Below are 16,276 nucleotides of genomic sequence, written 5' to 3'. Positions count from 1 at the left end.
TTAATGTAGCAAACAGAGTCTGTTCCAAAGTTAAACCCACAGGAGGCCTGTCCCTTTCTAATCAGAAACAGGAGTGGATTTTGGGAGGCAGGAACGGGGACAAAGGAGAAAAGGAGGAAATAGGAGGAGAGAAGGAAGGGGAAAGAGCAGTCGGGTATAAAATAAATGAATAAATTTAATTAATAATAAAAAGTAAGTCATCGCACATCATTTATCTATTCTGACTCTCCGGTGGATGCTTTATCAATCAAAGGGAAGGGCCTGAAATATCTGGGAAACACTTAGTGATGGGAACCGGAATCTTAAAACTGGAAACACAGATGGGTCGCTAGACTGTAAAGTAATAGGGGTTCTGGGAATGGACCATAGTGCATTGTGATCTTTAGAGCTCACGAGGATGACAAGGAGAATAAAAGAAATAATATGGAATCAATGTCAGAGAATGAGGAAGAAAGCCAGATAAATCGAATGTCCTGGAAACAAAATGAAAATTGTGTTTCAATAAAATGGTCAGCTGCATAAAAAGGTGCTGAGCTCTGAAGACCATTAAGTTCTGGAAAATGGTTACTGTATTTAACAGTAAGAGGGCAGTGTGCACCGTGAATTACCTTCAGGGAATAGGGCTGTGGACAAATCTGAGGGTAAGTAAAAGATGAAGAGAGGAAAATCAAATTTGACGAGCTAGACAGTAGCCAGAGGGCAGAGTCAAGAAGGAAGTATCTTCAGCATTTTTTCTTGATACCTGGAGGTGAAAGAAGTATCAGAAACGATAGACTGAGCCAAGGGTGGCGGCACAGACTTTTAATCCCAGAACTGGGGAGGCAGAAGCAGGAGAATCTCTGTGAGTTTGAGGCCAGTCTGGTCTACAGAGAGAGTTCTAGAAGAGCCAAGACTACACAGTGAAACCCTGTCAAGAAAACACACAAAAACTACAAACAAAAAATAAAAAACTATAAGCAAACAAACAATAAAAACCAAAAACCCTATTTACTGAATTAATCAAATTAATATTAACCAATCCATTTGTTCCAAACATGGTACATTATTTAAATCACATTTATCACAGGGGCCAGCATTAGCCTCTGAAGAGACATTTCTTTTCTCCTGGAATACAGCCAAAGAACAGGAGTTAGCTGATGTTTAATTTTCAAAAAACTCAAACATTTTGTTGGGTTCCTTGGATACTAATCACTGTCTGTGGTTTTCATCGCTGTGCCTAGAATACATAATGACACATTGCTCCTGGCAGTCTACCTTCTCCTCATCCATCTTAGTTTCTAGAGCAAAAAAGACTTGGGGAATATAAAAGTAAAACAAGGTTTAAGAATTAAGTAGATGAGATTAAGACAAACAATCAAAGTAGTTGACACAGACTTTCTAATTATATATAATGTCATAAAATTTAATAATTAACAACCATAAATTTTTGTCTTATTTTCTTTAAATAAAAGAATACTCCCAAAAGTAACTGTTTAGAAGAAAAAAAAAACATGCCACATAGAAATGATGAAAGAGCAGGCATGCTATGTAAAGTGTAGACAAAAACAGGACCGCCACTGGAGTCTGACTCAAAACTTACATGAAATCAGGCTATTCAAGCTTAAAAAATAATGAATAATATAACCTAAATTACAGATGTCAGAAAAGCATGTTTATTACTGAATAAAAATAATACTGAGAGGAAATGGATGTATTCACATATGCTTCAATGAGTTAACAATGAAAAGGAAGATTGTAAATTATTTCCATAAATGAGAATTGATTAAAAGTATCAAGGGACATAACATCTACCTCAGCTAAAAATGAAGAGATGCTATATTTTGTAGCAAGTAGAACATCTTATGCTTTCTTAAGTCTTGGCTTTTGAAAACTCATTTTGGATTTAATTTTGTAAATTAGAAAAAAAAACATAATAGAGTTTTGACAAAAGAAAAATACAAACATTTTATCATTGCAGAACACAGCTGGGAAACACTTGCCAAGACTCACTGAGTAGCTTAGGAACCAAGTGTAAAATCTTATATAGGTATTAAGTCAGCAAAGGTCTGATGAGGGAAAAACCATAAAACTTGAGTTCTGATAAGTTTTTCTTATCAATTATATTCTACAATGATTTTGTTCCCTTTAACAATTTTTATTTTTGATCCTCCAAATGTAACTTGGACAGGAGATGTTGAAGCTTAAATATGTTAATAAAAGGGATCTATATGATTAATTTCAGATTCTAAAGAAGGAATTACTTTGCAAAAAATATTGTCTTGAGATGAAACTTGTGATTGACATGTTATGCTGCCCAGGTTTTTCACTTTCCTTTCAATCTTTCTCAACTTTCACAATCCAAGCATTCAGTAACTCTCCCGGCTGTGGGGATGGCTTTCTATTGGGACTTTCCCCAGAAACTTATACTCATTCCAAAAGTTTATTCCTCATCCGTGTCTAATTTCCTTGTCCTGGAAGCACCTCAGATTCGGAAACAAGTCAACTTGGAGATAAAAAGTTTTGGACCCCTGACTTCATGTCAGACAACTGTGGAATAAAAAGTCATCTGGAGAACTCTTAGTTAGCCACTTTGAGATCTCTTCTGTTACTCTACCACACTGTTCAAGTTCTGGCCGCCTTCCTGTCCATCAAGCCTTCCTGGATGCTGTCCTGAGCATAGTTCCCCTCATGCAATATCTCTTGTGGTCTTCATTTTAGAAGCTTTACCTTTTGTTCCTTTGCATTTATCAAATTGTCTTTATAACTGCTTTTATTATTGCGCTATTTTATTTTTTTCTTCTTTCCACTCTCCTTAATATTCTCATCAATCATCTGCTGTTTCCTTTATTTTATTTAATCCTGTTTCTCTTACATTTCCTTCTGTACATACCTGATTTCTAAGAATAATTCACACATGGAACACCACAAAATATTTTTGGAGACAGAAATTCATGCCATTTTCATTGTCCTTAAACTCACTATTTTTGCCATGAATGACCTTGAACTTAGGATTCTCCTGCCTCTGTCTCTGGAGCAGTGAGACTGCAGGCATGTACCAGCATGTGCAGGGCACAAGGTTCTGGGGAGAGAACCCACCAGCGTTTCATGCATACAAAAAAGGCACTTTAACAACTATCAACATCCCCCTGTCCATAATACACACATGGAAAAAGGAAACTATTAATTGTCTGCACATTAAATTAGTAAGTTTTATAAAGTTTTAAATAAGTATAATGCATACTTATTTAAATAGTAAAGAATGAGAAAATAACGAAAAACTAAGAGTGACAAAGTTTCTGAACAGAAAACTCCAGTTCTTTGCAAAAAAACAAATAAATACAATAAAGACAGCTTACTAAGACATGAAGGGAATCATGACCCTACTCCAATAATTTTTAGAGTGAAGTCAAACCCATACACACACAAATACACACGTGTGTTGTACATATGTACTCACACCTATAAATACATACATATACTCAGACATGTGCAACATGTACAGACACACATATGTGTGTCCGCAGACGTGTATGCACGCACAGATACACAAATCCATGTGCAGACATGTGCACATGTATAGACACACATACGTGTGTACGCAGACACGTATGCACACACAGATACACAAATCCATGTGCAGACATGTGCACATGTATAGACACACATACGTGTGTACGCAGACATGTATGCACACACAGATACACAAATACATATGCCCATATGTGTACATGCACACACATACAAAACTGCTCTGCATTCTAAAAGTTTTAAAATTCAAGAAATGTATGTCTTACCATCGTGAGAGTAAATGGGTGGTTTTCTAATGCTGATACACTGGGACAATGTAGAATAATATACTAAAAAAGCAACAAACAGATAATGTTTTAAATGATCAAAAGAGAAATGAAACTATTGCAAAACATCTGTCTACTAATGTTCAAAAGCTACCTAACGATAAAGGATATCGGCATAGCCACTAACCACTGGCTCACCTGGCCAGGTCTTGCTTTAAAGTTTTCTTTGACCATGCGGAGTTCCATGACATCTGAGGGATGATGGATTACTGAGATGATGGTGACAGGTTTGTTGCTCCTGATGCATCGGTAAAGTCTCTCAGCACAGTACAGGCACAAAGGTCCACAAATCCAAATCCAGGTCTAAGAGAAATTCGTATAAGTATGCTTCAAGAACAGATGACTGTATAAACAATTGAGAAATAATATTTCAACATATGTTTAAAACATTAAGATATTGGTAAGAATGAGTAAAACGGCTGATGCTCACAGCAATTCATTCAAACAAAGGTCAAGCTAAAGCTTCATATTTATCTGAATATTATTTAGAAAAATAAAACCAGTTCAGTATTTAGTAAAATAAAATATTGCCCTAGATATTTAATTAACATAACATAGGTATGTAGATGCAAATATGACTTACATAAACAATGTTAAATGTAGGTACATTCCTAGTTTTGAAATTAGGGTACACTGAACATGTTTTATTATAACTTTTACACAGTATAGTCAAAATTACATTTATATAAAAATGGGGAAAGTCAGATGCCTATGAGAACAATTTTTTCCCCTACAAGGGCACACTATCACCTCCACATCTCTTTAAAGCTTCCGACCGAATTATATTTTATTTATAGAGACGTTTATTTTATTTGTTTATCTGAGACGAGCTTCATTGTGTTAGTACAACACGCTTTTGGACTTGCTATCCTATTGCCTCTGTCTCTTGATCACAGGTTTACAGGCTTTTTATTCCATTTTACCTTCAGTCTTATTTTAACGACTCTTCATAAAAACCTTATTTACACAGTTGTTCCAGACATTGCTCCTTCAGTGAAGACAGCTAGCTTCTGCTCTGCAAACTATGACAATGAACATGACACTCTGAAGCGTAAGCAGCTCAGAATAAGTCCTGCAACACAGTGATCTTGCAATTTTGAGCCAATCACTCGTTGATGATTAAGGCCCTTGTCAGTAAAATGGAACTTGCCATGTTTACCTCATATGATATTCATTATTATATGACACTCAGAAAGCTGGCCAGCTGACTCCAAAGTCATCTAAAACTTCATGCTAGCTTTGTTACTTCTCTATATTTTCTCTTGAAAGCAGAATTTCCTAAGTCTATCCAGTCCTCCATTTCATATTCAGAATAGAGGTCTCACTTAGATGTTGACAGTTCCCTCAGCCACAAGGGCAGACATCATGGGTGTGTGTGTGCATGTGTGTGTGTGTGTGGCAGGGGAAGAGGGGAGTAGAAATTACTGAAGTATTTGTGGATTCCTTGGGGAGCTTTTCAAGAACAGCATTTGAGTTAAAGACCTGCACCTACACACTACTCCTCCACCACTTGTTATAGGCTTTAATCGGGAAACATGTTTAAGCTCAATGTCTTCAGCTGATAGTTGGGTAATTGCTTTAAATTTTAAACTGTGGATACTGAAGGAAGTCGTGCATACAGAGCAACTCAGCATAGTGCCAAGAATACCACAGCAAGCTTTCAAGAAATTAACTTCACTATTTATAATCTTTAGTATTATTATGAAAAACTATTATAATTGGTAGCTGTTTTTGTTTTGTATTACACTTTTTCCTATTCAATCTGCATATCTTAGTAGCTTTAGAATAAATATGTAGACTTTGGAAGCAAACTCTAGAAGAAGCATACTTCAGTAAAACTATAACTAGACATTTTTCTATATTCTAAATGTATGCCTTTTGCCTTGAAGTATTAGATACATTACAAAAAAAATACCAATTTGCTTTCTCAATGTCCTCAGAAATCTCATGGTATCTGAAAACACAGGTTCGGAGACTTGCTTAAATGTAATTTCAGTCATGTGAAACCACAGACTTGGCAGTTCTTAAACACAGAATTTATCTAACCTGTGGAAAATGAGCTTGGAACTTGGGTTCTTCCAGGCAAATCTTCACAAGTGTTTTCTGGTTACGATCTTCTAGTTTTGAAAATCCTTCAGGCAAAGATCCATGAAAATGTTCTGCGATATAGTCTGGGGAGGAAGCAGCCTGAGTCTGGGTCCGGTTAAGGCTGATGCAGCCAGGAGGGTGGGTATCTAAATTGGTTTGATACTTCAACAGCCCACTATGTTAAATTGGATCAAAACAAGGAGATGGAAAAAAGACCCAGTCAGTGGATGAAATGGGGTAAAGGGAAACAATTATTTCCTTTTCCTTGTTGGCTTTACATAAACTTTTATAAAAGGTATTCCATATGTAATCTATTCCAGAACTACTAAAATGTCTTAAATTTTAAATAAATTCTCTTTACTTAGAGGTAGGGGAAAATGCTTAGCTCTCCACACAAATGCTATGTCTGGGTGGTAGAGGAAAGCGTGTTCAAGCTGCTTGATGTTATTTGAGTTGGACAAGCTTGATTCCTATCAGGCATTTCTACAGCCACTTACAAGTTTTCCCTTGAATCAACACTGTAAAAATAGCTCCGTTGCTAAACATCTCCAAGCTTTAAAGAAAAGCAGACGGATCATATTTGATCTGGGTAAGACTAGATAAAACAGACTTCATGGTTCATGGAAAAATAGTAAACAAAAATAACAGGCATCAAAAGCTAGAGCTTGTTGCATCTATGAAAACAATTTTTACATACTCATTAAATCCCAAAGCTGTTTGTTTTTCAATCTCGCTATAAACAAAACCACATAAAAAGCTGATAGTGAACATAGCTCGAAACCCTATTTACAAGGGCATTTCATGCTTTCTTATTTTGCTATGTTGATTCCTGAGATCTGAATATTTTCTTTCTTTCAGTCTTCATTTATTTTAGTGTGTATGTGTGTGTGTGCATGGGACTGTATGCACATCTGCACTTGCCCATCAGCATGCACACCCATGTGTCATGAAGAGGCTGGCGGACAACTGGCAGGGGTCAGTATTTTTCTTCCACAATAAGGATTCTGGAGATCAAAGTCAGGAACATGTGCCTTTACCCTCTCAGCCAACTCACCAACCCTGGGTTGTGTAACTGCTTGCACTGACAAGCAGTGAAAGGAAGAACAAACAACTGTCAGCTTGTTGGGAAAACTCAAAAAAATAAACATCAGTGAGCTGGTGATATAGCTGCTCTGTGGCAGAGTACTCACCTAGCAAGGCTAATGCTTGAAGCCCCGAGGTTAATCCCCAGCACACGTGTGTGTGTGTGTGTGTGTGTGTGTGTGTGTGTGTGTCTGTGTGTCTGTGTGTGTGTGTGTGATTAGCACTCAGTCAATGTTAACTTATAACATGTCCAATGACAAAAGTTAAGAATGATGTTGTGTATAGAGTTTAAATCCCTGGGTTAAAGTTTAGGGAAATTAATTCGGGATCTAAAAGGAAGAAAATGTGTGGGAATTAGAGCTTTGCCACATTAAAATGAGCATTTTCAGAATTTGGCATTTACTCCATAGGGACACAGCTATTCAGAAAACAGAAGTACATTTGAGGCTAATCTATGATAGACACAGGGAAAGCTGGCTTTATCAACCAAGAATGTATATATGTATCAAAATTCATATCATTATTCATAAACATAAACAATTGCTACCAGTCATTTAAGTAGGAAGCACAATTTTAAAGAGAAAAGTTGTTTGACATTAAGAAAAAGTGCTAGTTCAAAGTACATTTGAAAATTCTACGGTTAAACAAAACCTAACAAAATCACTTGACGTAATCAACCCTTTTCCTGTAAAATCTATGTAAGCAGAAAGAGCAGCCAAAACAATCGAATCACCTCTTCTTTGAAGCCAAATCTTTTCTAAAATTTCTAGTCAGTATGGATTCATCTATTCTCTGAATTGCTATAATTCCTGTAAATAAATGCTTGTATTTCAAAGATACAGTCTGAGGCTCTTTATTGACTTTGTTTAATCTCAAATCAATTATCTCCTGGGAGACTGAAATCCTATGGCAGATTGCTCTTTTTACCTCAAGTGTTCAGTACATTGATGGGCAGAGGCGTGGGCGCCCAGCACATAGAGACTGTTCTCATCAAGTCTACAGTATACTGTTAAATAGAAATCTTAGCATTCATGCATGAATCTTGTTTCCAACAACTCCACCTCCTTCCTATTAAAAAAAAGATTGGAGGACGATATTACGCATGTGTTTTAGGAGTAAAAATGTGTCTGAATTCCCAGAAATGGCACAAAAGAAAATGTAAAATAATTTGCCCACATACGTGCACTTGTTAATTAAAAAGAAAACTTTGAACAAGCTGCAAAATTTACCAGTAGCCATTTTCTTAAAAAGATTGTGCTAAAAAGGTCTTACTATAATCCTCCTTTAAAGTAACAACTTTTTGAGCTCCTGAACCATAAAAAGCCACAGTTTTGAATTGCAATGGAACTTCTTTTTTCATAATTTTTATTTAATAAGGCATAAAAGCAAAATGAATAATTGTATATACTAGTAAGTGATCATGTTTTCTCTTTCCAAATAGAAAGAAAAGAAGGGGAAAGGAGGAAAAAGAGGAACTAAACAACAAAAGAGATAGTGACAAAGAGATTATAGTCCCAAGTAAGGCCAGAAAAACTTTAAATAAACATTACAATAGAAAGTCACATAATGAGAAGGGCGAGCTCTCAAAAATATGCATGTCATATGTGTGTGTATTGTCTAGCAGTAAAAAAGAAACTTCAAAATGCCTATGTCTGAATCAAGTTTATATTAATTAAGCAAATTCTGAAAAGTCACTGAATCTTTCTCAACATTAGTTTCCCACTTGGAGCTTTCAAAATATTATCTTCATAAAATCCTGAGAATTTATGTCAGAAGATATTTAAAAACATTGGACTTTATGGTTGGCCTATTGTATATGAATAATTGTATTTTAAATTACTGGCACCCTGAGTAGAATATGCTGATCCAATGTCTCCTCCATGACCACAGTTCTGAACTAGCAAATTAGCCACTTAAAGACGAGAGCACATGGTCCGTTCGTGGTATAAGCACAGCTGCTTTCCAGGAGAAAATGCAAAGAAATTCACTGTAGCCAACGCTTTTGTTGCAGCCGAAGAATCCACAGAATGCACCTCCACCATGGGAACCAAAACAGTTCTCAGTTGCATCTATCAAAGCCCTCCCCCTTTTGAGCAGCAATGATTGGTCAGGGCTCATGATTATTATAAGTGGTCAAGTTTCTGAAGCCTTACATCTCTATGTTCTAGAGTTGGAGTACCAAAAAAATTTTCACTCCAATTGGAACAAAGTTGGTTAATATCCCTGTCCATACCAATGACATCCAAAACTGAAGAGAGGAGGGATTGAGTATTTTGTTTCTTTTCTTTTTTTTTTTTTTGATTTTTCGAGACAGGGTTTCTCCGTAGCCTTTGGTTCCTGTCCTGGAACTAGCTCTTCTAGACCAGGCTGGCCTCGAACTCACAGAGATCCACCTGCCTCTGCCTCCCAAGTGCTGGGATTAAAGGCGTGCGCCACCACCGCCCGGCTGGGATTGAGTATTTTGAAGACGCACCCTGAAATAACTAACTAATTAAGATAAATTACCTAACAGCTTGACAAGTACTTTATAAAACAATATAACAGCAATGGGTCTGTTTCTCTAAGCTCTCTTTCCCTGGAAAAACATGACATGAGATAATCGGAGGGTGCCAGTTGTACTCCTACCCAATACTATTTATGATTTGTGAAAACTACATAAACTAGAAGAAAGTGATGAAACTAAAATATAATTCAAAGAGCAGGACTTCAGCTCCTAGTAGGTGGGATGCTGAGTGCATTGAGCGTCCCTTCTGGAACCCCTGGGGGTGCTAACAAGTTGATTGCTCATGCAGAGGATCACCCTTTCCACAAATGTTTCCCTTCTGTTGTAGGTGAGGTGAGAACACACATTGCAGGCACAAATTGTTCTACTTACCCTGAAACATGCAGGAGCAGCAGAGTGTAGAAGACAAAGAAGAGGTTGTGAGTGTACCAGAAGATATCATAATTAGAAACTCTGCAAAAGCAAAGCAGGTCATATCAGTCTGACTTTACCTCTGTCTCATGAAAGGAACATTCATTTTGAAAATCATATTTGAAGAACACTGAACTGTCGATTGTCATTGAGATCAATTGAGATCAGGGTCTTAACTCACTACACAAGGTAACTATCAAAACTCACAAGTAATACCATTTGAAAGTTGTGTATACTGCTTAATTCAAATAAAGACCATGGTGTAGTCTGATTTAGAATTTTTCTGTCCTTTTTCAGTAGCATTTTCTTTTCATTTGCTTGGTTTTTGAGACAGGGTGTCTCTATGTAACCCTGGAACTCACTTTGTAGACCAGCTTGGCCTCAGATTCAAAGACCCACCTGTCACTGACTCCTGAATGTGGCAATCAAAGGCAGGCACCACAATTTAAGCTCTTTTTTTAAAAAATGTATTAGAATTTTAAATTGTCAAGTATTTTCCAATGCAATACTGTAATGATTTCAAAGAATGTTTTGAAGAAGTTCAAAGAAAACTCCAATGGAAAGAAATGAGATTATCACTAAAATTTCAGCATCCCCGACCTGCTTCAGTCACTGCTTCCAGGTTTCTACCTTGAGTTTCTACCCTGACTTTCTTTGACAATAGATTGTGATGAGGAACTGGAAGCCACAATAAATCCTTTCTTTTTGGTTGGTCATGGTGTTTCATCACAGCAACAGAAAGACGATCTAAGACAGTTCTGGTATCACGAAACTGGGATTTTTTTGACACACCTGAGCATGTTCTGGGGTGGTGGTGAGGGTAGTTATGCAAGGACTTGGAAGTTTTGGATAGAAAAAAATGGATGTTCAGAGTATACTGAGGTATTGTGGGAACTTTTAATGCAAAAGACACTGCAGATAACGTCGGTCTGGCACATAAATTTTCAGAGGGAAGTTTGAGAATTTCTTAAAGACTATCTTGGATAGTCCATATTTTGGACTAAGAGTAAATGGTTCTGGTCAGCCGGTGGTGAAAACAAGCCTTGATTAAGAAGAGACCATAATGGCTGAAAAGCAATCCTCTGGGAAATATTTTCTCCAGGTCAGAACTTCAAAGCCATGGTCCAGAAATGGCCAAGTTCAGGCTGCCAACTGAATTGGGTAATGTGTAACGGTTTCCCAGGTAGTACTGATTTTGGAGGCATGAAGGGTTATGGAGAGCAGCTGAGTTTTGGCACTGTGAGAGGCCTGGACAAACCACTGGTAAAGGAACAGACATAGCTGTGATAAAAGCTCCAGGCCTGAAGGAATCCTAGAAAGAAGCAGAGGTTGAGTATCATGTGACAGGGCCAGAGTCCCTAAAAGAAAGGATACAGGCTAAGGTGCGGCCCAGTTGCAGCAGAGATCCCAGCGTCTTGGAGATGCATGGGGAGAAACCAAGGATTGCAGCAAGTGTGGAAGGAAACGAGCCTGTAAGACAATCTGCATGGAATGCGGATGGCAGAACCATAGAAGTGGGGATGCCCAGGCCTTTGAAGCCCACCTGACACAGAGCTTTACATGGGTTAACATTGGTTTTTACTTTGATCTCATTTGAACTGTTCCCAGGATCTCCTTTTAGAAAGAAGTAGTAAGCAATATATTTTTGATTTTGCAAGAATACAATGACGAGATTTTGGAATTTAAAGGGATTTCGGGCAGTTTAAAGAGACTGGATCTTTAAAAACTGAATTTTAAAAGTGGAAGTATCACATTTTATAATAAAAAAATAGATATGAAGATGAGACCTTGAGGATAAACAATAAAGAAAGTAATATATTGTGTAATACAGTGATGTGTCAATTTGGAAAGACGGCCAATTGTTCTAGCTTTTGTTTTGTTTATTAACTTGATACAAGCTAGTGTTTTTGGGAAAACAAACCTTAATTGAGGAAAGATTTCCATCAGATTGCCTGTAGGAGATGCTGTGGGCCATTCTCTTGATTAACGGTGAATGCAGAGAAGCCCAGTCCACTGTGGAGGGTCTCCACCTTGGGCAAGTAGTACTAAATTGCATAAGCGGGCTGAGAAAATGGGGAGGAAGCTAATAAGTAGCTCCTCCACAGCTTCCAGTTCAGTAGTGGCCTCCAAGTTCCTGCCTTGACTTCCTGCCCAGACGTCCCTTGGTGATGGAGGGTGACACCTGAGACTCCTAAGCTGAAACAAGCCCGCTCCTCCTCATATTGTTTTTAGCCAAAGTGTTTGCTCACAGCAATGGAAACCCTAGCTAAGATAGTATTGTTGCTCTGGAGGAGTACAGGATATAAAATAAGCATTGTTTGTTTAATATATGTGAGAGGCACACAGATTTATTTTATTTCATGAGTTTAGAGGAAATATTTACTTATTAAAAATTAGAGGTAGAGGGTAGATATTTGTAAGAGTTCTTTGAATGACTTTAATATTTCACTAACAACCTTTAAAAACCCTCTTTAAGTAAGAGTTAATTATTTTCCATTTGCTTAACTTATAACATTTGCTTTCCCAAAGAATGTCACAAAATCTTCATAATACAAATTTTGTGCCTATCTATTTTGCTTTTATCTTTAGGTCAAATACTACATGAATGCTAATACTTTCAATAAGTATCTAATGCTCTACTAAAAATAAGTCTAGTTTATCTATTTCAGGCCATTCATAGGGAAGAACAGCCTATTTTCCCCAAACCTAGACTTTAAAATCTATAGTTTTTATACGAAGCTTAAAAATACACTTACTTTTTGAGCCAAGTGTTTTACATCTAAATATGTATGTAAACATAATATCGGGTACCTGTTTCAGAATTTACTATTTGAGCCAAGTGTTTTACATCTAAATATGTTAACCCCAAAAGCTCAACACGCGTAGGTCTTAAAAAATACTATGTTAGAGCCGGGCGGTGGTGGCACACGCCTTTAATCCCAGCACTCGGGAGGCAGAGGCAGGCGGATCTCTGTGAGTTCAAGACCAGCCTGGTCTACAGAGCTAGTTCCAGGACAGGCTCCAAAGCCACAGAGAAACCCTGTCTCGAAAAAACCAAAAAAAAAAAAAAAAAAGAATACAATAGTCCTTGTCTCAAAACCAAAACAAAATTAAAAAAAAAACAAGCAAACATAAAAAAAATACTATGTTATGTGCATGGTGACAGAGAAAGGTAAGATATGTTAACACGGAAAATGTTTAAAACTCTTATGTGAGTCCAAGTTCCGTTGGTGGAATGGCACATAACAATCAAGAGTAAGGGGTTTTGTCCAGAAAAATAAACCACAGAATGGCAAAACTAATCTTCTGTGATGATTGGGAGGGGAGTATAATTATGAGGAGATGTATATGAAAGTATAAAAATAGAGTCCTTTGAAAATAACATTTTTAAATTATTTTAAAATTGTGTACACATTTATTTGTTCATTGATTTTTATATCTCAGTCAATGCAATAATGAAATATTTTTAAGTTACGAGACCTGTTGATATTTTTTTCTCTCTTTTCCTTTATTCAAGCAAAAAGTTTAATTGATATGAAAGACACTTCTATTCTGAAATGGAGTGTGCTCACTCAGAAAAAAATACATGCAAGTGCTCCTGACACTTATCAAGGTGTGTGGGAGGGAGAGGTGGGGGAATAGTGTGTTTGTGTGTGCTCATGTGTAGATGTGTCTGTCCAGAAAGCCCCCATTTTCCATCGGTCTACAGGTAGCTCCAGCCAGTGCTGGGGTCACAGATAATACTATGCCTGACTTATACATTGAGAATATGGATTTGCACTCAGGACCTCATGCTTGGGTGGCAAGCACTTTCCCAACTGGGTCTTCTCCCAAGCCCCATCACAATATTTTAACTTGAAAAATCAATGTGAATCATGTTTCTCAATATTTTAGTTTGTGTCAGTTTTGTTTCAGAGGCTTTACTTAAAACACTATTTTATATTATAGTCAAAGCCAAAAACTACCAGCTGCAAAATATTTTTAAAGCATATATTCCTGGGAACTCTCAAGTTCTGTGGATAGGCAGTCAAATTCGGTGCTATATCCAATTATGTTTAATAGGAAAGATCCTCAAGAATTCTGCCTCCCGAGGTATTCAGTAGAAATTCCCATATATGATTCCTTTTGACTAGTAAAATGTAATTTTCAAAATCTGGAAACGAAATATAGAAATGTCTCCACTGCAACTATGCCAACCCACAAGAACCCGCTAATAACCACACTGTCTAAATACTTTAGCCAGCCAAGACTTTTCCTATTTGCATGGAAATGAGTATAAATGGACAGAAATGTGGACACCATGGACAGGTGAAGAAGGAAACGGCCATTCTGACACTTACCTTATTGCATAGGTAGAAGCTGTAACCATGAGGAACAGTACCACCACCATGCAGACACCCGTCAGACCTGGAACTGGGAAAGCATTTACAAGTGCATTTGAATTTAATACTGGGAAGAAAGTTTAAAAATTATGACCTTAAAACCTAAAGTATAGTACACCATTCAGTGGAAAGCCAATTCAAATCGTATTTCTCTGTGTATACAATCCCTCGAACAAGCTGTTAAGAAAATCAGTACAGCTTCAAAGTATTTCAGACAAGGCAGACTCTCGTTCCTGGAGCAGCCTTGCTGGATGTTCTACTCATAATGGTGAAGGCATACCTACTTTTGCACATACATAACCTACCAAATGAGATTAATTAATGCAAGAGCACCTGTTTCCACAATTTCCACCACAATACTCACCTCCTTTCCTTGTTCTATCCTTGCATGGAATTACTAACTCCCTTCTGTATCACTTCTTGGACTTCACTACTTGGAATCACGTTTTCTTAGTGCTTTGAGAGTCTTGTGCAGTGTGTTGTCTTTCTATTTACCATCCACACCAACTCTTCCAGACCTACTGTTTCCCCTCCCCCCAACTTGGTGTCCACTCCTCATCCCACCGCTTTCCCAACAAGGCCAATTTATACTACCGAAACATTCACAGATCTGTGGTTTTCTACTGGAAGGTGGTCGACTTATCAGAAGAATATTTTTAGAGAAAATTGATCCTTTCTTTCCCAGCAGTAAAGAATTGCCAATAGCTACTCGGCTGGGGGTGGAATTCTATGCCCAACTCCGCCCTGCACGGTAGGATTTGGGCCTATTTTAGGCTTCGTGTGTCTTTACTGTGCTGTTACAACTGCTGTGAGTTCACCTGTGCATCTACCTTTTCTGAACTCAGAAGACATTGCTTCCTCATAGCTGTCCAGCTCTTCTAACTCTGGCACCCTTTCCGCTACTCCTTCTTCAGCAAGGATCCCTGAGTCTTTGGAAGAGAATAATTTTAAAGGAAATAGCTTTTAATGAAAGCTGCCATTAACTGACTGTAGCTCTTCATTTGGAAGTAAGAGTTCCCTCATCCACATTGGTATGTCATCATGTGGATCTTGTTTCGGCAATAATATTGTTGATAATTCATGGGTGCAGTTTCCCTCTTGTATATAGATGACACTACCTTGAAATAAATGTTCTGGTCCTAAGGTTCTTATAATCTGTCTTCTCAGTCTTCGATGATAAACCCTAACTACGCTGGTGTTTGAGGAAAGCTTTTAGATGTATTTTCTCTTCATATCAAACACATGATATGGGCTGTGAGACAGCATGCAGATAAAGCTGCTTGCCACCAAGCTTGACAATTTAGATTTCATCCCCCTAGTTCACACAGTGAAAGTAGAAAAACTTCCACAATTTGTCCTCTGATCTACCCGCCTCAGACCCAAACACTGTGAACCCTCCACAGACAAATAATGTCTACAAAATATAAAACCAATGCTCTGATACAGTATAAAATTCATTTAAATATAAAAGAAAACCCACAGACGTTAAAATTAATGATATTTTTATAGCTACAAATTTAGCATTAGACCATGACTAGAATGAACAGATGTATAATATCTAAGGTAAGATGTAAATAGATCCCTTACTATGTTATTACTGTAAAATTACTTACTCTTCCTATCTCACTACATTTTTTAATTTCATAAAATCACATAAACAATAGTAAGTGGTAAATTTCCCATATGAGAGATTCTAAAATTGGATCAGAAGGAAGAATTATTCAACTGAGTCTATCTGGAGCAGTATATATACTTCTCACTTCTCTTTTTGTTGAGGCATCAGCTATGGGGCAGAAAAGCATTCACTGACAGTTAACCACTAACGAAACAACCAGTCTGGAAACCGTGCAAGGAGGGTGCATGTAGGCATCATTCAGATTCCAGCGTCTCTGCAACAACTAGATATTAATGATATCAGAATACACGCTATGTTAGAAACAAATTTCACTTTAAAGAGCCACATACAAGACAAGGGA

General features: G+C 37.3%; 1 protein-coding gene across 2 annotated transcripts in view; it reads right to left on the bottom strand.

Annotated features, from left to right (window-relative positions):
* Positions 1 to 16,276, bottom strand: part of Nox4 (NADPH oxidase 4) — a 90,338-nt gene that overhangs the window by 39,929 nt on the left and 34,133 nt on the right. For both annotated transcript variants that reach the window (XM_041649700.1, XM_041649710.1), the window contains 5 exons: positions 14,259 to 14,331; positions 9,880 to 9,960; positions 5,880 to 6,096; positions 3,972 to 4,136; positions 3,774 to 3,836 (listed from right to left, as the gene is read on the bottom strand). In XM_041649700.1, coding sequence (XP_041505634.1) covers positions 3,774 to 3,836; positions 3,972 to 4,136; positions 5,880 to 6,096; positions 9,880 to 9,960; positions 14,259 to 14,331 — 599 coding nt within the window. The remainder of the gene's footprint in view (positions 1 to 3,773; positions 3,837 to 3,971; positions 4,137 to 5,879; positions 6,097 to 9,879; positions 9,961 to 14,258; positions 14,332 to 16,276) is intronic.

This window comes from Microtus oregoni, unplaced genomic scaffold (genome assembly GCF_018167655.1).
Source record: "Microtus oregoni isolate MIOR12 unplaced genomic scaffold, Mior012 000000F_ref0000247, whole genome shotgun sequence".
In the NCBI taxonomy this organism is placed as follows: domain Eukaryota; kingdom Metazoa; phylum Chordata; class Mammalia; order Rodentia; family Cricetidae; genus Microtus; species Microtus oregoni.
This window is presented reverse-complemented; position numbering and strand designations above follow the sequence as displayed.